The 23,447-nt window shown below is 38.3% G+C and overlaps 1 protein-coding gene across 4 annotated transcripts in view; it reads left to right on the top strand.

The window, feature by feature from the left end:
- bcas3 (BCAS3 microtubule associated cell migration factor) overlaps positions 1-23,447 on the top strand; it is a 309,008-nt gene that overhangs the window by 5,184 nt on the left and 280,377 nt on the right. For all 4 annotated transcript variants that reach the window (XM_067508758.1, XM_067508757.1, XM_067508759.1 and 1 more), the window contains exons 6-7: positions 9,632-9,713; positions 15,176-15,248. In XM_067508758.1, coding sequence (XP_067364859.1) covers positions 9,632-9,713; positions 15,176-15,248 — 155 coding nt within the window. The remainder of the gene's footprint in view (positions 1-9,631; positions 9,714-15,175; positions 15,249-23,447) is intronic.

Here is a 23,447-nt window from a genome sequence, read left to right as displayed (position 1 = left end):
TAAAGTTCTTGTACTTTTTATTGTGTAATCTTTCATAAACCATACTAAAAATAGTTTATGTTCAGTTAGACATACTTGTAACTATGTGCAGCACTAAATTAATCACCAGATGATTTAAAAATCGATCACTTTATTGTGTACTGTAACGTGTGCAATGTTCTTGTTGGGGCAAAAGTAAACCGCAGATACTTTGCTGACCCTGGAACATGTCAGGACATGTCTGACAAACACCAAAACCACTGTATCTGTGTTCTGCTGTTGAATAATTTATAGCTGAATCTGATGTATTATCTCTACTGAACAACAGATTAGTAAAAACAAATCCACATATTGATGTTAATCAGGATTTAAGGTTAAAATATATTTTTTTATCAAATTATAGTATATATTTTAAAACCTAATATTTAAAGGAATACTATACATAATATTTTTTCAGTGTATTGTGTATTGAAAGGTATTCATATTAAGGATGCAAATTTTAAGCATTTTTTAACCAATAGACCTTGACAATCAATAATCAGTTGTTAATATTTAATGACATATAGCACTATGATATAAACAAGCTTAACCACTGAAGTGACCTATGTTCACGGCAAGAACCAGTAAATAGAATTTACAGAGCAGTTGAATTTACTTGAATTATAAATTAATCACCGGACGTAATATAACTTGGATTAAATTAATATGGAATAACTTAATGTTAATATTATCAAGTAAGTATGAATACACCAGTCTCCCATAAGGGTCTTGTTTTGCAGTATACATAACACTTAAATACAGATATCTAATCTTCCCATGATAATAGGAGTGACCTGTGTTGTTCACTTTAGCTCAAGTCCAGCTGCTAAACACACCTGTTCACTTTAAGAAAGATTCCGTCTTTACACATCAATCAAGCTCCAACAGTATTCAGTCACACCATATTAAAATCTTGAAATCGATGCTGCAGTGTTCTGTACCAGCTGTAGATGTGCTAATGATGATTTGGATTATATAATGGATTTCAGTAGCCCAATTGTGAGCTGATAACTCCCCTGTAACTCACCTCTGCTCAAAAACGGCTCAACCTTTGACAGCAATCGAAAATGGACAAATCTGGACTTGACAACAGTGCTGATGTGATTTTCCAGGATTACAATGTTTTTGCCCAATAAAATATATGCAGTTTTTTGTTTCATTCTGTCAAAAATGAAAAAGAGATTGTATTGAGCTATTTCTTGGAGAACGAAAGGGAGAAAGATTTGATTGTTTTCCGCATTACAGTGGAAGGAAGGGCTATACTTTTCTAGATTAATAGGAAAAGCTATACTGAGAATAGCAGGGAGACACCGCACTGCTGTCTTACAGTTCTCAGTCCTGCACCACTCTAACATACTTCTCTGCCACTCCAGACGTCCTCATACAATACCACAGCTCCTCTCTCTGCACCCTGTCCTACACTTTCTTTAAATCTACGAAGACACAATGCAACTCCTTCTGAACTTCTCTGTACTTCTCAATCAGCATCCTCAAAGCAAATACTGCATCTGTTGTGCTCTTTGTAGGCCTGAAACCTTGTTTCTGCTCACAAATGTTCACCTCTGTCCTTAGCCGAGCTTCCACTACTCTTTCCCACAACTTCATTGTGTGACTCATCAGCTTTATTCCTCTGTAGTTGCCACAGCTCTGCACATCTCCCTTGTTCTTAAAAATGGGCCCCAATATACTTCTCCTCCAGTCCTCAGCATCCTCTCACTCTCCAAGATCTTGTTAAACAAACTAGTCAGAAACTCTACTGCCACCTCTCCTAGACACTTCCATACCTCCACAGGTTTGTCATCAGGACCAACTGCCTTTCTACTCTTCATCCTCTTCAACGCCCTCCTCACTTCACTCTCACAAATCTTTGCTACTTCCTGCTCCACACCAGTCACCTCTTTTATTGTCCTCATTCATCAACTTTTCAAAGTACTCCTTCAATCTTCCCATCATACTCCTGGCATCCTTGTCTTTAATCTCCCTAACCTGCTTCACATCCCTCCCATCTCTTTCTCTCGGCCTCGAGGAGAACTAAGAACTAACTAAGAGAACTAACCCCATAACTAAGGAGGCTTAGTTATGGGGTTGCTTTGCTGGATGACAGAATGAAAATCTGAATCTTATTAAGCCATTCTGGAGAGAAACATATCTCCTAATGACAGAAAGCTCAGTCTCAGTTGCAGGTCATGTCTCCTCCAACAGGATAATAACAGAAGATATACATCTAAAAGCACTCAAGAATGAAGAAGAAATATTCTGAAGTGGCTGGTTAAGCCCTGATCTTAATCCAGTTTGAAAGATCTGTAACCCACAGGCTTCTGCTCTATACAAAACAGTGGATACCATTTACTTTAGTCAGTTTTAACCTGTCTCCTTTTTAAGGAGAAGATAAAAACTGTATCTGCCTTACCTATCAAAATACAATAGTAATTTAAAGTAGTGATAAATGTTCTTTGAACTAATACTGACCTTTTTATTTTTCACAGTTTGTTGAAAGTTGACAAAGAGGGTCTTGGGTGAAGGCTTCAGAAATGTAATATTCTGTTGCATAGCATTTTATTGTCCACTAGGTTGCAGCATTGTCCACATAATGAAATGTGTGACTCTGACAGCAGCTCTTATATTCTTTATGCTCTTACAGTTCTGTATGGAGAACTGTATCACATGTCTGAAAATCCTGCTGTACTTTCCTATGAAGAAAGGCCAAGGAGCTAAAAAACAATGAGCTGGACAAACCTAAAGAGAATAAGTTGTGTTTAGGTTAATGAGGTTTAGCCAAAGGAGTTGTTTTTAAATTACAGTAGTATAGAAATGATCACAATTACTGTAAATTAATGCTTTTTGAATTGTTGAGTCTGTAGATGCCTTTGGTGAGGGAGGTTTTTAAAAAGAAAACCCTAAAAATTTGCTAGTACCCACATAAGAGATGTATAAACACAAGCATATATATTATTGTCTTTTGTGTGGATTTAAACTGTTCTCATAGATTAAGACTAATAACAGACAATTTATCTTAGTTTAAAATGAATAATAAAAGAAAATTGTCACAATAAATAAATAAACAAGATAAAACAAGTACCATTGATCTCGTGGTTTCTCCCAATGATTTTGCAAGAAAGAAAACGGATTATAAATATGACAAAAATCCAGTGCATCAGTACAAATTACATTGTTGGATGTTTTCATTTAGTAATCATATAGGAGTAATCAGATACTTGTTGCACAAAAGTTGTTTAGGTAGCATTTTTGGCATTGTGTTTATTTCTTGTAAAAGGTAAATAAACCTAATTTAATCTGTTGGCCTTTTTAAAAACAAAAGTCAGCAGCTTTTGTCAGGGGTCACCGCAGCAGAATGTGTTCAGCACATTGATTTGGTATGTGTTTGTATGCCGGATGCCCTTCCTGCTTTAATCCTCCCATTTTTGTCCAAGCTCGGGACTGGCACACAGGTTGCCCTTGGTGGATGGGCAGGGCCACAGCTGGTGGGGTGGGATTCGAACCTGCTGCCTTCTGCATAGCCAATAGCCAAGCCAATGCTCTACCACTGAGCCCACCAGGCCCCCTTTTTTAAAACACATGATGCCATACTCTTGATGTATTGTGAAGAATGGCCACAAGGTGGAGACCTTTTGAAAAGCTGAAAAGGGGGATTTCGTTCAACGTGACCTCAGTTTCTTTACAGGCTGCAAGGTGAAATGCATTTTTCTAATCCAAAATGCCTCATGTTTAACATAAAGCCCTTACCAAGCAACATGAGCGAGATGTCTTATTCCTGAAAGTCAGTCATGTAAAATCATTAGATTTCATCTGCTCTGTGACTTAACAAATTGTCCACAACCCTGCGAAGGCTTCGCTCACTTAGTATCACCTTTCATACAGAGGCTGTCACTGAACCATGACAACTTCACATACATCCTGTGAGATCTAAACACATCCAAGTCCTTAATCAGCCTTTTTCTAAACATACAGGCGTCGTGGGTAAGGGGACACACACGTGTTATACCTGTGAATACTCACGTTGGCCACTAAGATGACAACTCCAATGCTGCTAGCACATTTTCTGTAGCAGTTATTGTGGCAGAGCGGTAGTTTACTGCTGTAGCCACACTATACGCAGAGAATAGACCTTGATGAGGATGCTATGCCTTTTGGTTTTAGTTGAACTTGTTTCTGACTGAAACTGCTCACTCTGGCCTGTTATCACATGCTGGGTTTCTGGGATGTTTCTGGGTTGTGTTTCATTTTTTCCTTTTTTTTTTTTTTTTCATGATTTTAAGTAAGCACTGACGGTGGCTCAGTTTCTTGCTCTTGAGTGGCTGTGAAGTGTTTGTGACAGTTGCTAAGCCAACACCCTCGGTAATGGCCCAGCAGAGTATGAACATACACGTGTACACACACACGCTTTCACACAGCAGTGAGATGTTGACTTCTGACTAGTTGTATGGATGCTGACAGAGGTGTTTAGGTGATGTAGATCACTGTTGCCTCACACTGGAGAGGTGTAGCCTGATAAGAGGCAGACGGCCTACATAGGTGCTGGGATGAAATGACCTGTTAATGGATGTGTTGCGGATCTGTAGCTGTATTACAAAAAAAATTATTTCATTTAGTTGACTTTGGGTTCAGAGCTTTTGATATTTGACATGAGAATGTTTCTGTAATATATTAACTGAAGCTGTTTAGTTTAATCTGTTCAGGTTCCATGGAAGAGCTGCTGCAGCTCTAATTTCTGATACTTTTTTTGTGTTGACTATGATAGAAAACTGTTCTTTACATTTTACTTTACATCTTGTAATTTATCAAAAGCTTTGATCAAAACGGCTTTCAAGTAAAGAACACACACGAGGGGCAACTCAGCGCTTGCCTGAGGACAATTGGACATTTGGCCAGGACAAACCTGAGTCCGAACAAAAGCCCTGCTCTAGCAACTGAGCTACACTGTGAATTGCAGCTTGCTGCACATGGTTATGGTATTATGGGTTTCTCGTGGCTTAAATATTGTGGCTGGACAGTGTATTTCTAAGTCGCATCAGAACATTTTCATTCCAAAGAAAAGGTATTTATAGCTAAATTTTAGACTACAATTATAATACCTGTATGTCTTTAAGTTATATATCATTCAGATACACCCATGACAGGTACTATGATGAAATCTTTGCAACTGTTGAGTTGTGCTATTGTGCCATGTCTGGTATAAACCTCAAGTGGGACCTTATAAAGATTTTTAAAATAAAAAGATAAAGATATTATTAGTTATGACTCAAACATTTAAAATTAAATAATAGTCAAAATGATCTTTGAAATTAAAGCTGTCACAGAGTAGACTTTTAATTGGTGCAATTTTACTGTGATTCTATAAAAAAGCACACCATGGACTCTTGCATTTGCAGTATCGTCGTCTTGGATACTGAGTGTTAGTGGACGACGGTTCATTTCATGATGCTTTCCTAAAAAAACCCATCTAATACCTATTTGCTTTGTGGCTCAGCATAATAGTGCTTCATCACTCCATGCTTGCCTACTTGTAGCATTTTAGTCCTGCATGTTATGGAAGCCTGTACAGAGGCACCTGTTACTGTACAATCCTTAAAGCACCTGCTCTTTCCAACCCTCCAATATGTCCAGCACTGTGTTAGTGAGCGTACTCACTTTTGAATATGGCCCAGATATCTGTTGACGGCTTATGGCATTACATTTGAGAGATTAAAACAAACACAGGAGCAGACACTGTGATTCCACAGAAACATTCAAACCGCAAATTAAATGAATATAATAAATGGCTGTATGTAGGGAAAACAACTTTGAAAAAGCAATTTGGCATATTGCATACGCCGAGCCACTAATGTAATGATAGGAATGTTGTTGATGGCAGTTGCTGTCACACAGAGCCATGTAAGGCGAGGATGAGCAGCGGGGTAATGCACAATAACCCGGCACATTAACCTCCAGCCCTCCCCTCTTTTCATTTAATCCAGCAAATTCCATTATTGCCCGTAGCTCGTCCATTTGTCTGTATAGGAATCCTACCCTGCTGCCAACCTCCTTTTATTTTTGCTATCAGGGCTCGTATAACCTGTGTGTGTGTCTACCGTGTTAATCTGCCACTACTCCACGGCTGGGCCTCAAGCACTTTGAATAAAAACACAGCTACAAATCCACCACTTTGAAAAGGCTACTAATTGCACAAAGAGCGATCATCTCCTCAGATGGGGTTAAAGACTTAAAAAAAGCAGATTAAAGCACTGTTTGTGATAATGCAGGTTTCACTGTAATTTAACGCATAAAGGAAAACAGAAGTGGGGCATTCTGCACTTAGAACAATGTGCCATTACACACGCTAGACACTGCCAAGAGCCACGCACACCATTGACCTAATATACTGGCATCACATATGAATACATGAAGTCTAAAGCAAGCCAGGCATGCATGCATGTACACACACACACACACACACACACGCACACGCACACATCCATTAAAGTGCTTTACGCTGTGGTTAATTTTGCCTGTAGTAAAGACCAGAAATGCAGCAAACTTTAAAATCCTTGCTAATAGAGTGACCTTCATTTTTTTAAATATAAGTTTAATTTCTAGCTTGTGCAGATGTGCTAGGATGTACTTGTTTGATCTGCAGAGCTAGTTGATGAATAGAAGTTTTAGAATTAAAGATACATGAAAGCGCTCACAGCCCTGATACTTAACATGGGTCATGAAGCATTCATCACCGCTAATGTATAACTATATTCTTGTCTATGGAAACAGACATCACAGTGAATAATAGAGTGGAAGTAAATGACTGTTCTGATATGGCCAACTGATATTAAGAATGCTCAAGCGGTGGTCACTAAATATGGTCATACCGTATTGTCTGGAGGAATATTTCCTCTAAATCAGGTCCAGACATTTTTGCACTTTTACACATGTAGTAAAATGGTCAAAATTGGAAATACTGATTTAGTTGAAGGTTGGTGCCTTAAAAGACATGACACAAAAAAACTAGAATTCAATTCTGTTTTGTTTACACCATGGTGCTACTTGCATGGTGATTAGAAACAATGTAACTCTAATTGCCTGAAGAAGAGAAACAATGAACAACTAAGCAGAACTTGAGCAGATCAACTAAAAGGGAATGTAATCATATTTCTCACTTACTCAGCTTCACCTTGCTGTGAATTCTGCATACAGTGATCTGCTGTATTCACACATGAGCTCAATCGAAAATAACTATAGTGAGCTGGTAGGGTATTGTCCTGTTTAATGACTGGACAAACTAACTTTTCATTTTTACGTATAGCTCCTTCAGGTCATATTTAGAGAAATGCAGAGTTACAGTACAGAGCTTTAAACAGTTCTTCCATTTGATATTTTCCTAATTAAACACTACTTTTGGCAAATGCAGATTGTATTTTAAAAAGGAAAAGTTCTTTTGCTGCTGCTTTGTGTTGAGACCAAAATATTTTTTTCTTTCATGTACACAGTTTTATCAAATCAGACTTTAGGTGAGCTTATGGGTTTGCCTTTTGTTAGGAGAAGTTTAGAGGACCAGCAGTATCTAAATCGCATATCTCTTGTTTGCTGTAACTGCATCAAGCCTCCGACTTACTTGCCTCACCAAATTGTTGGTTTCTGCTGTTTCCATTTACTGCAGCCACCTTCAGTTTTTCGTTGTTTGGGGGGGTTCATCCTTTAGACTCCTCCTCAGCAGCGAAAATGCATGTTCAATTGGATAATAGACTGGTAATTGACTTAGTCTGTGTAAAATATTGGCAGCATCTTTTAGATCATTTCTTTGCTGTGGGGTTAAAATTCCTCCCAATTAGCTTTGATGCATTTTTCTGTAAATCTGCGGCCAACATCTTTCTGTACACCTTTGAATTCATTTTGCTATGACATTCATGAGGTAAATGGTAAATGCTCTCTGCAAACGCACACACACACACACACACACACACAACAGCAGAGTTGCCTTGCATGGTGCAAGCCTGACCCACAAGGAGCAGCTTGGGGTTAAGTGTAGTTTTCATGTTGGTTTATCCTCTTCGACAACAAAACAGTCTTCGCAGGCTGTTTATTTTTTGAACGACCACACGTGAGTAACAAGAAACACCTTTAAGTCATAGGGATGGTACCAAGACCCAATGCTAACACAGTCTGTACTGTAGCTACCAGACTGGATCTTTTCACACAGCCTATTTTGGTGCCATGCCAAAGATTTCGATTGAAATACTTGTCCTTGATTGCTCTGAAATCGACAGGAAACCGATGCATCAGTGCGGATCCCACTCTGTACACAACATGCACGTTCTAGTCGGCCATTGCCTGTAGTCTTTGCATTGTGTTTCAATGTCACGTGTTGGTCCAAGCAAATGGCCGCATGAGATGACACCGCAGTGGATCGTTGCTAGTTCTTCAATGTCTGTCACAAGTAATTGGCCATTAGGGCCTATTCACAGCTTCACAGCTAATTGTCCTTCTTTCTGGCTGCTGATTGGTCAATTCAGTATGCAGCTGCCCTTCCCAACATACACTGAAAACACAGTCAGGAGTCACAGCCACAGGCAAGAAAATTCACTGACAAATTTTAGCATCTTTTCTCAAGAAAAGCGCTCTAACAGGAAAAGTGGGGACATGTGAAACATGACTTACAACATCTAGACCAATGGTTAAAGAAAACACAGAGTCATGCCTTCATTCTTAATCCCTTTTGTTGTCATGCACTCAAAAGTAGAAGGTAGTCTTGGGGACTTTTAAAATCACCATTGCTTGGAGTTGATCTTATGCTTATAATTACACATGTACAGAGACATCATGCGCTGCTGCCCACTTGGCATTAACCCGTATCCACAACTATTCCTCATTGGATTTGTCTCAGTAAGTTTAGGCAGCTCGTTTATATCACACTGCCACTAGGCCTTTCTCTTCTGTGCTTGGTAGATTTGACTTTGTGGTTTGGTTGGAACTTCAAGAACTCGACCGCCCTTGTTCCCTTTCTCCTGGCCTTCCCCTTTCTGTCTGTATTGCACACATTTGGAACAGATTTGTTCTTTAAAGTGAGAACAAATAATTATTTTTTAGTCTCCTATTCTTCATTGGTATTTAGAACTTTTCCCAGTCTGGAGTCCACGATGAATATTGGTCCCACACTCCACACACACTCCACATCTTGAAGGTAAACCTGTAGTGACTTTCAGTAGCACTTATTATGGAGGAGTTTGTTTGTGAGCAAGTTCTTTTTTCATTTAGTTTGTATTTACACACGTGGGTGATTCTATACCATAGGTTTTGCACTATTCCCCAGACAGAAGCAGGGAAGTAAACTGTTGGCTGGTTCATGTTAGATGTTTGGTAAAATGTTCAATACTGGTCTTTGCAAATGTTTTATGAAGAAGGAATTTTCCTTAATAATCTGTTTTGACCTCAAGGATACACACAGGGCTTTTGGCACCAGAGACTATAAACACCAAAAACCCCTCTAAAAAGTGCCATCTGTGTACTTGTGTTAAACCAAAGGCAGGCAACATCAGTCTGTATTGTCGCATGGAAAATGCAGCTTTTCTCATATAAACATCATGTGAAGTTGTACATTATCTTTAATTCAAATTTTGTCTTTTAGTTGGCAGGGGAAGCCCAAGAGCTGTTCTCTGTGCGCCACGGACCTGTGCGAGCTGCTCGCATTCTGCCAGCACCTCATATTAGTGAGTATCTTCAATGTCTCAAAATGGAATCACATAATAAACCAACATCAAATGACACTTTAATACATGTCAAGTTTTAGGGCCAATATAATGATAACTTTTGCTCTGACTTTTTTTCTCAGAATTTTTACTTTCAATTTTAAGTTTAATTTTTACTTTAAGTTTATTGTCAGAACTCATATAAATTATTTTATGTGGTCATAATCCATAAAAAAAACTGTATGTCCTTAAACACCTTTCTGTCTTAAATCATCAGGTGTTCTATGTAAAATCTTAAACTCACTTTAATGAACTGGGAAAATGCTTGTGCTAACTTCAGCTTTGGATGTCGACAAAGTAACAGTTTGTATGTGACATCCTAATGCAGTTTTTGGGTTGTGGACATTTTAATTGGTGCTATATCATTAAAATTAAAGAGTGCTCCATGCTGCCTCATCCTGATGTTATTCAGTCTACGATTAGTGTTGGCAGGCCTATGAAGTCAGCGCTTGTTTGCTGCCAAACCTTTGTGGAAACCTCTTACTGTGCCTCCTGTGCCTTTACTGTTCTCTTTAGTGGTCTCTGCTGACTTGTCTAAACCAAATTTGCCACTTAAAGATTATTTAGTGTTTTGTTTAGGTGGCCAGGTTATGGATGCTGTTTTCTTAAGCTGTTTGCATTTTTTATTTCAACCCATACTACATATTACATACTGGTTGAACCTAGTACCATTTTAGCTACTAACAATATTGCTTTAAGAAATGTGTTTTATTATACATACCAATTATACAAAACTTAGAAACCAACTAATGTTTGCAGAATAAAAAGAAAGGCAGGGTAGAGATGGTTATTTGATTACCACAGATCATCAAAAATTAACCCTGGAATAAATTTTTGTATAACAAACTGATGATATGTAAGAGAAAAAGAATAGATGGAATCTGGCATGGTTTTCTTTTGAACCAGTGAATAGGTATGTTTCTGTCGGTTTCTAAATGGAGCCTGAGGGGACCAGGGTGACGTTAACGTCCACAGTAGGCTAATGTTTGTGGACTAGAAATTGGAATTGGAAAACAATACTGCAAAAACGGAGGCAATAGAATTAGGATTATTATAATAAATTCTTTAGCTAATTTTCTCCGTTTGTATTGAATTTGGATTAAAACGGACTGATAGTAATGTCATTTAGTCTGATATCTACAGCCAATTACTGTTTTACTTATGTAGTACAGCATTATTGGAAATTCCTGGTTTTCTGTATATATTTGTCATTAAATGTGATCTGATCTTTACCAAAGTAACAAATGTCAGCAAATACAATAAAGCTTCTTCTCAGCTTCAGCTTGTGGACAGCTACAGTGAAATTAGCCTGTTTTGCAACTAGACAAACTTGAGCATTTTTTTTTTTCTATCCACAATGGCAAGCATTGCAGGTCCAGAGGCAGCAAAGCAGCTTCAAATAATGATGTTCCTTCACTGCTGGGAGAATGTTTTCATGTTGGTATTTGGCTTCCTTTTTATGGCATATGTAGAGCTGTGTTTTCTTTCCAAAGCTGAAAGTGTTGTGACGTGTTAGGTGGTCTATGACAAACTTAAGGTATGCTATTGTTTTTAGAGAGCAAAAGCTCCATCTGTGGTCTCCTGACATTGACACCATGCCTGTTCTTTCAAATAAATGCTTTAACTCTTTAGCTATAACTCATTATTTTTTTTTAACCTCATTCAGCATTCTGCAATGTGTCTTTGACGTGATCGTGGCTGGGGGCCCACTTCCATGGAGAGTAGCTGCAGTACTAAATTGCCCCATTTATGGACAATATGTCTAAGTGTGGACGTCTTCAATATTATTTACTTTCAAGCTACAGTAATGTGCAAAAGTTAGCACCCCCTCTTTTAATAAAATTTGTATTTTTTACATAGCAATCTTCTGAAAAATCTTCCTCTTGGAATTAGGCAAATACAACCTCAGACAAACAACAACCAACGTCTTTCACTATGTCAACATTTACTTAACATAAATGAAAAGGAAAAAACATGTGGGCCATACTAAGTACCCGTCATGATTCAGTAGCTTATGGATTTCAACTTTAGGATCAATAACTTCAAGCAAACAGTTCCTTTATCAATAAGTTGAATTTCTAGAGCGTACTTGTATGTTAATGCAGTTGTAAACCATAATTAATTCTTGTTTCATTGATTGGATTCCAGGTTTGCTAACACCTGAATCCAGTTCACATCAGAATCATGGTATTACTTTTTATGTTTAATGGGGGTGTTAAATAAAATAGAAATTAAAGAATATGTGTTTTATCAGCTCAGAAATCTTAGCAATACTTTGGCTTGGTGAGTTTGATGAAGATCAGATCACATTTCATGACCAATTTATGCAGAAATTGCAAACTGCCATTTTTCTGTGACAGTATTGCACATATTACTTGACTCTGTACTGACCTTATCGCTTTTCAAACCAGAGCTGACTTGCCTGGAGTGACAACCACGATAAGATGACTACAGTGTTAAATGATGCATAAAAACAAAGATTTTTAGCCAACCTCCTGCCTAACATAGTGCAATAAGTGTAGTGACCTGTTGTGTTAATTAAACCTGTGCCCACAAAACTATTAATATTAGCTAAGTAGCAAAACTAGATGCTGTTCATTTCATAATGTTAAATGCATTCGTTGTTGCACCAAGTTAAGTCTTTGTCATTCTGATTGGTTTGTCATGTACAGTAGTTTGAGCACAGCTCAAGCAAATCAAACCTGAGAAGTGGTCTGCTACACAAATTGTTTGTTTCCCTTTTGGCTTATCCCGTGAATTCAGGGTCACCACAGCGGATCATTAGTCCGCGTGTTGATTTGGCACAGTTTTTACGTTGGATGCTCTTCCTGACACAACCCTCCCCAATTTCTTCTGGGCTTGGGACTGGCCCTGCAAGGATGGGGATGGGGGTGGGCTGTTAGGGGTTTAGTGTCTTGCCCAGGGACACTTTGACATGTGGTCAGGAAGAGTAGGGTGCCAAACTCCGACCTTGTGGTCGGTAGGCGGCCACTCTACCAACTAAGCCATTGCCAGCCCAAGTACACTATAAAAGGGAAAATGCTTGTGTAGGTATATGGAGTCAATGGAGTATTTATTTGTGTTTCCTGGCCTGATAGAAAAAGTCAGATCCCTAAGATTTACTACAATAGGAATATTTTGTATTAACCATGTGGAAAATCACATTTTTTTTTTTGTCTTACAATTACAATAAATCATTTAGCAAACACTTTTATTCAATGCAACTTACAAGTTGGTAGTTTGATGCTAAAACAGTAGACAATAAATTCAGAGCATAGTGTCACTGTTGCTTCTCATGCACTGACACCTTATACTGTACACTGTACATACTCACCTCACTTGCCAAATTGCTGGTCCTTAATATTAATATAATTTCTATCCTATGCCCATCTGATCAAAGAATGTATTCTAAAAAGTTATATGCTGTAGCTTTAAATATGCCAATAAATACCTTTTTATCGCAGCATTTCTCATCCTCTATTGTTGATACTGATTTAAGTCCCTCCTTCCTTTTTGTTATTTACATCCAGTTCCACATGTTTTACGTTTGATCCAGCAGAACTAATGCATTGTTACTTCCCCCTGGCACCAATGAACACAACGAGCACAGGGTGAACACATAGATATTTGACATGCATTAATTGAACACTGGTTTCAAATAAATCTACGCCTGCTTTTTCTATTCAGCAAAATATTGTCCCAGGTCTAAGGTTAAATATAAGTTGCAGTTGTGTTGTATAAACATTTCTAAATTCTGCTGTTTTAATAGCAAGGACTGGTTTCAGTTTGTTATTGCACAACATCTTGTGTGAACTCATAAAGTCTCCACTTCCACAACTGTTAAATCCACATTTTATAATGGTGTTAAAATAAAAACAGAGGTTGTATTATTGTAACGTTGACACACCATATAAAGAACATTAAAACTTATAATTTCCATTATAAAGTGCCTTCATCTACTGAAATGATCAAAGTAGTGACAAATGTTCCACTTGTATGTAGAACTTAGTGTTCATATGCCTAAAGCCACAGTGCAAATTGTTCCATTGATTAGATCCTTTGCAGACTTGAAGTTTAAATTTCATCTCTGCAGGTGTCAGTCAGTGCTGTGAAAGCTGCCATATAGTCCCACTGGCATTTTTTGTTGGTGAGAAAATTGCCTTTTTGTTCTCTGTCCATGTTCCGGTCTTTTGGCAGATTTCAGCACCGCACAATAGCAGCATTTGAAGAGTGCTGGAAATGGATGAAAGCAAACCACAGTAATAAGAAGCAGCAGATAGCCCCAACACATGAGGGGAGCAATTCTCTCATCAGAAAATAAATATGAATTGTACTACTGGAGGGAAGGACACTGATTGTAATCTGCTAGGGCGCAAACAGTGTTGCACTGTGGTGAGCCATTAAAAGGCCAGTTGTCTGGGATGCAAAGGCGTGGGTGGCTGAACTTAGAAAGACTGAAAATAGGTGTTTATTATAATAAGGCAAGGTTTCCTTTTCCTGGAATGAAGAAGGACTCGTCCTCTTTCCAAAGGGGGTAAATGTGTTTATCCTCAGCCTAACTGTTGTCATGGAAATTGAGGCTACGCTGTTTGCTTGATAGGAACTGAACAGCGAGAATTTGCTCAATTTGTATGTCTTAGTAGGGAGCCACTGTGGGATGCTCCCATACTGTATATGTGCTTAAATTTTAACGCTAAACATCTTGTAGATAATATTAGAGGGTGTGTTAAGCATTGTCTAAACATACAGCTGTCTCGGCTGTTACTGTTGCATATTTATTGTATATAAAGCTAAATGTCATCAGTGGCAATGATGTCTGACAGATACAAGAAGAAAGAACCCTGTCAGGAGTGTTAGTGGCTGGTGGGGAAAGCACTTTTGCTCTCACGCCATACCACAGGAACTCAAGCTGATTACTGTCAAGCCTTAAATTACAGTCCTCCAAAGGGTAACATCTTCAATCTAAGTGCCCTCATCTCCTCAATCCCCTGATCCTTGCCCGTCCTCAGGAATGGCACAATTAGGGAAAATACGGGATCAGTCCACATTTTGTAATGCAACATGTTTTCTTTTCATTTTTAAACATGCCTGCTTTTTTTTAACCATTCTATAATTACACCTTGAAACCAAAAACAAACAAGATGGTATTCAGAGAACTGTACTCTGCAACAGCAACAACACTGAAACAACAGCTTTTTCTGAAATATCCCTTCATCAAAAATGTTGTGTGACCATAATTGAATTACAGGGCAACAGTAGTAATGTAATCAGAATGTTTCCTGTCATGGTAATAGGCTGCCTGTTGAATGAGGGTGGGCAGCACTAGAGGCCTCACATGTTTGTTTAAAGAATGTCCCTCTTTGTTGTGTGCAGATCATTCTGTTTCTCATCTGCCTCTTCCTCTGACTCCTCTACCTCCTCAGATCCTCTGAAGACAGACATTTTTGCTGACAAGAGGCCCCTGTTGGGGGTTTGCAAGAGCACAGGGTCATCTGGGTGAGTTCACGTATCATACCGAAGCTCACATCACCTCCTTAGAGTACTCTGATCTTTTTTCCATGTTTGCCTGTTCTGCATATGCAAGAATCCAGCCGAACATGACTGCAATTGCAGTCACCAATTAGTGCACCATGAATACGATAGGATATCTTGTAGATATCTTAAGTTGAAAGATGCGACTAATGTAACTTCAGCCAGTGGCTCCTGAATATTGGTAAAACCACAGTTAACCAAAATGTTTAAACTGTTAAACATATGCAAACACATTAATTAAAGATAAATGCATTAAATAATATATTACACTACCTGTTTCCCACCAATGCAATGGCATGCAGTTAAGTTAAATGGTGGTTTATATTTTGAAGTTGGTCATATCACATTATGCTTATGAAATTTGGCTTAGTGGGACTGTTGAAGTCTATATGAGTTTTAGTGAAAGTTTGGTGCATTTATGCCCTGATTACTTCGGGATGTAATTTGATAAGGCTTGCTCATTGAAGAGAGGCAGCAGTAGCAAGTAAAAAAAGACTGGTGCTCATAGTAGGGAAGCATTATTGTAATAAACCCGGACCATAAGAATGTGTGTCGTTTGTCTTTATTACCATAGATTGTTACATTTTGTTGTACAATATTAATGTATATAAATTGTTACCCACCACCACGACCACCACAAATGGAAACCGGTTTTTAAAAAGGATCCTGTTGAGTGGCCATCCCTTTACACCATTGGGTCTTTGTGAACACTGTATTCTTTAGCAACAATAATTTGTATTACTGTCCTAATTAAGCATTTGCAAACCAGTGGAAACTGACATTACTACTCAGTTAATTAGGTAATCCTGAGCAAAATTACTTTTTATTTATTTATTTATTTTTTTTGGGAAGATATCTTTTAACTTTTATTTTTTGTTGTTCAAATTTTTAATATAACTCTTGCTGGATAGTACAGAGCAGCAGACAGAAAACACATTATCACCTTTAGATTGAAAAACTGTGATCAACAAAACCAACTCCACTTGCGTTCTAAAGAAGAAAAAAACATTAAAGGCTTTGTTTTCCCCCCTTTTCCTGTGACACAAACTAAAAAAAGATCTTAACATTTCACAAGATGATAAGCTAAAACATAATCCAATAAAACAAGGACTTATTAAAGCATATAAGACTTTGTTTGGCTACTTTCAGGGAAGCTGTCATTAAACTCAAGCACCCTCTCTGTGCTGTTGGAATTACCCATCCTGCTGGTGTTTTGTCTTTCAAATGTACAGAAGGGAGTGGAAAGTGTTTCACTATTTGCAGTGTTATGTAGTACAAATCCTACATCTGAAAGTAATTTTCTGTTAATAATAAGAGGCATCAAAGGACATCCAACTTCTCATTATGAACCCTTCACATGCACCCAACTGGAGCTGAGCCAGCGATGTGGACTGTGATTCATTGATTCATTGTGGCACAATGGTTAGAATGTGAGCAGTACCTGAACACCTAATAGGCAGACAGAAAGAGGGTTAAACTATTGTTAGATCCCTGGGATTCTCACAGCTGGGACTGCGGATGCCATGACTTTGTTTAGTGAAAGTGAACTTGAAAAGTGACAGGCTAAAATAAATCTTTCATTCACCTCTCTACCAGATCATTGCACCCTTATTCCCCTTTCCACATATGCGGCGCCTTCATAGCAACTCAAGCTTTAACTCAATATATCCTCTATAGAAAATGAAATAAGGCTGTCTGTCTTCAGCTGGGCCCTGATGGAGCCCAACGTCTTGATGTTTTTAAGCAACTGCTGCCCCCGTCCCTGACGCCATTATCATTGCCTGTGCTTCTTCTGTGTCCTTACTGACACTGAGAGAGGCAGAGTTTTGATGGTTTGGCAAATCACCCAGGCGTCGCTTGACTCTAATGCTGAAAACATGCACAGTGTTGAAAAGCAGAAACCCTGACCTCTGGCTGAATGGCACAGCCTGGTTCTTCCCCCCCTACAGAAGTGCTTGGTAAATAACACTCTGGTCAAAGACAAGAAGGAAAAAGGCTTCCGGGTGCAGTGCTGTACTTTCCATTGAGCCTGTTCATAAACTTACTTAGGTCCTCACACAATTTTTAGCATATAATCATTTTGAAATAACAGCTTTTGTTAACCACCAAAAAGGATGCCGTCTTGACACTTAAATGGAAAACAGATTGGAGCCTTGGCCACTTCAGCAGTGCTGGTTTAGAAGTTGGTTCAGTCAGCTCTAGGCTTAGATTACAAGATTTGCAAATTAAAGGAAACCCAGAGAAGGGAAAAAGCATGTGTTCTGAAGCCCTGTACTTATGGATTTCCAGCCAGGCACACTCAACATAATTCTATCAATGGAAAGGATTATGTGTTAAGTCCAAACAATGTATGGATACAGTGATTTTTGAACAGTAAAGCAGCACATGCGTAAAGAATCCTGGTGCCATTGTAGACATTTGTATGTCTGCTCACATTGCTGAAAGTAATCATTTCCCTCCCCAACTTGCTATTGTGTTCTAGTTTCATTTAGAAACTTAGATTAATTACATTTACATTTAATGGCATTAAAATTCTCTGGGAGTTAAGGCGTCTCTCTAGGATTTTAAATTCTATGGCCCACACAGAGGCAACGTAACTCTTTGTGGGTGTTGGAGTGCACACTGTTTTGGGCAAAAGTTCAGTGATGAATAAGCGTGCTTTGTTCTCTGGACTTTGGGAGCTGTCTGTGACATTTCCAAGTTCCAACTACGCCCTCATAACCTCTGATGCTGAGAGGATGTGGTCCTTTTTCTTTTACCCAACATAGTCCTATTTGCTACTGGATGTTCTATTTCGAGATCTTGGCTGATACATTAATGTTAATGTAATTAATTCTAAGCAAATATCATAGATACATCGTGGCTGTGGATATTTTACACCCATTTAATAACCACATGCATTTTCTCTCAGTTAAATCTAGTTACATTTTCAAAGTGTAAATCCTGATTAATAAAAAAGCATGTGCTGCACTTGTGGTGGACTATTTCATTGCTGTTCTACTTGGAACAGAGGTGAAGTATCCACTTAAGCCAACCTGTGGAATTAAAGTATCTTTTGCAAAATATCAGATTGCTGCTTCTTTGCCTTATGTCGCCGCAGGCAAAATGTCCTTGGGTTTTGAAATGTTTTTTAACAAAGTAAAAATGACTTTACCTATAGGACATTCAAGCCCATTACTGAGAGGTGGAGTTTTAGAAACTAGGCTAACTTGAATTCATGTTTTGAATAACTCTCTGTGGCATTTTGTACTGTGTCCTTGCGCTTGGATTTTTTTAATCTAGCTACTCTGGTTTCCCCCCAAAGATAAAAGGTGTGCTTTTCAGTTGCAGAACATTCAGACAGAAACTGCAGTTTTGAAGTCCTTCACACGCGCTCAGTAGAAGCAGCGTGACCTTTTTTTTATTGTTTTTTTTTTTTTTTTCATTTTTATGTGGAAAAACTTAAATACAGAAACATCTTGAATTGCCTGGTGTGGATGCATGTTGTTATGGCACGAAATGAACATTTTAGAATGTACCTGACTTAATGTAGATGTAGTTAAGACAGACTTTCAACCTGTCCTGGGTGTCTCTTGCCAAAGGATAGCTTGGATTGACTAGCACTTCATGGCACATAACAGGATAAGCAGCTAAAATAATGACTGAATGGATGGATGGATGGGTGAATGGGTGGAATGCCATTCTTGTGGATCTTTAATTCATTAAGCAGTATTCAAATATAGTGCTAAATGTAGTTAACCATGTTGGATAGTTTGATTATATTTAACCAATACCTTGGCCCAAATACCGCCCGACTTGCTGTATGCATGTTAAGATACATGACCATGTAGACCAAGTAGAATTCTGCATTTGAAGACACTAATGTTGCAATTTTGATTGCCTTTTACTATATATTCATATTGACATTGCATTCCGAGGTAAATATATTGCAAACATCATTTGACACTTTTGAATATCTATATATAACTTTGCTTGAAATCATGGAGTACTGTAAAATAGATTTTTAATTACATGGATCAAAAAACAAATTCCACGTAGACCACATAAACACATTTGATGGCATTGTTACACTAAGCCCTTGTGTTTCAGTGCATTTTCATGACAGCTTTTGTCTCTGTGGAGCGGATGTATCTCTCTTCCAAAGTGTATTAAATGGAAATCATCAAGCATTTGTATAAAACAAGCCACCAGATTAGGGGATTTGGGGAAGTGATGCTTTTTATCCTTCATGAGGTTATGGTGTTCTTCACTGTCACACTGACCACTCACAGGCAGTCACACACACACACACACACACACACACACACACACACACACACACACACACACACACACACACACACACACACACACACACACACACACACACACACACACACAGCTATGCTAACTAGACCTGTGTATATGTTTACATCATATTTTTACTGTTCTCATCGTTTGTTGTGAAGCTGTATGGTCTAGAAGATCATGATATTCTCAGTTTTCAGACAGCTGTTAAATCCGGATAGTATCCACAGACACGAGTAATTTTTTTTCCACTGGTTGTCAAAGTTTGGCTTTAGTGTGTTGACAGGAATGTTATGTAGGATGTGATGAAATCATACCTGGACCCTTTTAGTTGTGCTCCTGCATGGAATTGAGAATGTCTGTAATCTGGTCTTTCACTTTCCTTTAATTACTGCCCCACACACTTACACATGTACATACTTCTTCAGTACAAAAGCTGGACTGCAAGGCTGAGGCTTTATTCTGGAGGATTTATTTTGACTTGCGTTTCTGTTTAATGTCTGTCAAAAATATGTTCTGCCTTGCCAGTTTCCCCCCTTCAAATAGGAAGTCAGATTAAACTCAGTAGTGCTGAAAGTGGTGCATATAAACACACTCGACAGGCAGAATGATTAGCAATGACTTTAAACCTTTACCACAACCCCATTCCCTAAACCAGGCCTATGTGGTCAAAGCAATTAATATTTTGTTTTAGTAGAGTTTAACCTGTTCTTTTCCCTTAACAGTACTGTCAGTTTGCCCACCGCTTTGATCCAGACTGAATTATTTCACTAACAATTGGATGCAGTGGCCACCAGAAGATGAATGCTTTGGATTTTGGTGATCATATGACTTTTTATGTTAGACAAATCTTAAATCTTAAACTTGTGATTTGTGACATGGGGCTATAGAAGTAAATATTGATTAGATTTGATTTTATCAAAGTGTGAGTGTGAACATACGGCCGCTGCTGCTGCTGTTGCTGCTGTTGTCACACACTAATATACAGTTAGGGAAGCAGTGAACTTTGAGGCAAGCTGCAAGCTGTGTAGTCAGACCTGATCTTTTCGGCTCTGCTTGTCAGCCGGGCAGGTTGTAGATGTTCCAGGGGGGGAAGAGGGACATTTAGGATTTTTTTGTGTACTGTTGGTGATTCGCTGCATGTCTTTCCTCTCCTCTGAGGTGCAGCTGGAGAACCACACTGTGCATCCATAGCTTAGGACACTTTCTATGGTGCACTGGTAGAAGTTAGTGAGGAGTTTCTTTGGGAGCACAGTTTTCCTGGGGGTCAGCAGAAAGAAGAGTCTCTGCTGGGCTTTCTTCACTAGATCCCTGGTGTTCACGCTTCACGACAGGTCCTCTGAGAGATAAATATCCCTTTGTCTGTACATGCCTTTTGATACCCACTTTTGATACCCACAGGCTGTGACTGTACCTTTTTACTGTCCGTGCCTTGAGCAAAGACAGTATAATAGGGCATATAGTGCATATGTGTAAAAACTACAAGAGACCACAAGGTCGATCCCCAACTTAGCCCAATCTGACTTGACTGTATGTATGTGGTCAGGTCAGGTTTGGACAGAAACTTCTTTGAACTGATAAGCTAGAAATCATGTTTTGGTTTAGTATATAGTCACATAGAGAGAAATAAGCATAATTGTTAATATTTATAGCTATAATGCAAAGCACATAAATAATTTTTTAAATTCCAATTTAAAGTGCTATTAATCACTAAAACAATGAGCCCATAGTCATTTTGTTGCTTCTGGTTAACTGCTTGTCCTGGGAAAAAAGAGAACTCAAAAACTAAACTGTTTCAGGTTTGGACAGAAAAACACACCCTTATCAATGTGGACAAGAGCATCTGTAGATTTCTTCTTGAATGACCCCATCCAGGGCCATAAACAACAGTTCTAGTTTGTCTATGAATGAGACAAGTTAAAAGGCAAAAATGTTGTTTTTGACAAATTGCACCAATGTCCATTTTTTAGTTGTGAAGTAAACAAGTAGGTGCACAGAGACTGTCTTTGACCATCTGTGTTTTTTTTGTTATCGTTGAATTAGCACCTAAATTATTAGTTTATTTGCATTGAGCATATAAATGATGTATGTTGGCTGCAAGTTGTGCTCTACCTTATACCCTGCACTGGCAGATGCAGTGCAAAGCTTGTCATTTTCCTAGATACAGCTTTGACATGTCAAAGCAGGAGGAAAAAACTCCACCATTGCCAGATGTTCCTTGTGTCAAGTGCTTTCACTTAACTTAGACAGAAAATTGGCACTCATAGCTAAAATGGCTAAAATTGGATCAAATGCAAGCTATGGTTTGGGTAATGAATATTAATATCCACTTCAGTGCTGTCAAAGGAAGTGGGATTAAACTATATTTATGAACTGCACATACATAAATCCCTGTGTTGATGTTTTTTTTTTTTTTTTGCTGTTACTCTTTTTATTGTAGGATAGCTTCATAATCAAATTTGAAACATCTTACCTTTTTTTTGCTAATACAGTGATCCTTATTTGTTTTGTTTGTAATTTTTCTGCATTTTTAGCTATAATGTGACACTTTAATATATAAACACTAACGATGACTAAGAGTCTGTAAATGCACTTTTATGCCCACACAAGCACATGAATACACATTTTTGTATGTTTCCAAAATGGCCATTGTAGTCTATGTGGCATATGAAACAATAAAGGAGATATATTTCTGGCAGCTTTGCAAACATGGAGCTGTGGATGAACTTTTTACCTTAATTATTTTTCTACTAATGCCTGCAGCTTGCCAGAATTACTGTGGCCCCTTGCAGCCCCCCAGCAAGCTCTGATGTGGCCAGCATTTGTTTAGTATAGCTAAGAAGCAAAAGTACTTTTGCTATAGAGTCTTTTTTTAAAGTTGGTATTTCCAGTTTCCAGTCTAGAGGTAAGATTCTTTGTGCCTAATTAAAGTGGATAAAAAGTTGTCTTGTCCTTGATTCATTTTATGTGATTTAAACCTGTTTTTATGGTCAAAAACTAGCTATGGATGTCTCTGTGAACTATATCTAATCCACATTTGTAAATTGGGTTACACTGATATATTTGCTAATACATGGTACCGATTCCTTTCTTTGGACAACCTTTGGATATTTGCAATGTTAATCTGGATTTTCAGGTTTACGTATTTAAAGGTTATTGCTATACTAGCTGTTCCCCACTGGAAATCCCATACAATCTCCAGTCACAGTTCCCTATTACAGCAGAGACAGCCTAGAATTCCCAAACTGTGGTTGTATTTGTTTAGCATTTCCACAGCATGTAATTGTCGTTTGTATTTGGGGAGCTTGTAAAACCTTGCACCAGTCGGAAATGTGGTGACATCCCTTCCTTGTAAATGAATTTATTTCCCCACTTTTTAATTCCCCCTCAGGCTTCCATCTATACTTTCCACAGCCACATGAAATCTTGTGGTTTTGATCCCCTGGTTTAGTTCACATTCGTAAAAAGATTCTCTCAGCCGGAGGGAAAGTGCTCATGGAATAAGCTTGGCATTGATATAAAAATTAAAATACCAGATGTCAACATGTTTCATCAAGGAGGAGGAACAGGGAGTGAATTAATGATAATAGCTCAATAATAAGACACATGCAGTTCATATTCCTTATTAATGACCATTGTAAACACTTGTAAATCTAAAATTAAGACTGTCACATGGTTTTAAAAGTCAATTTAAACTTTGCAATGTTAGGACAGTGAAATGACCCAACTGCCCAGATTTAACTTGGGGCCAATCTTAAGGCAGTTGGACTCAGCACAAGTGCCCTCTACTGTAGTTCATTGGCAGTTGGAGCGTAAGGTTTTTTGGTGGGGCACAGTTTTAGGGTAGCAAACAGACTGAAACAATACTGCCTAGCT

Source organism: Channa argus, chromosome 6 (assembly GCF_033026475.1).
Source record: "Channa argus isolate prfri chromosome 6, Channa argus male v1.0, whole genome shotgun sequence".
NCBI lineage: Eukaryota > Metazoa > Chordata > Actinopteri > Anabantiformes > Channidae > Channa > Channa argus.
Note: the sequence above shows the minus strand (reverse complement) of the source record. Positions and strands in the feature narration are given on the sequence as shown.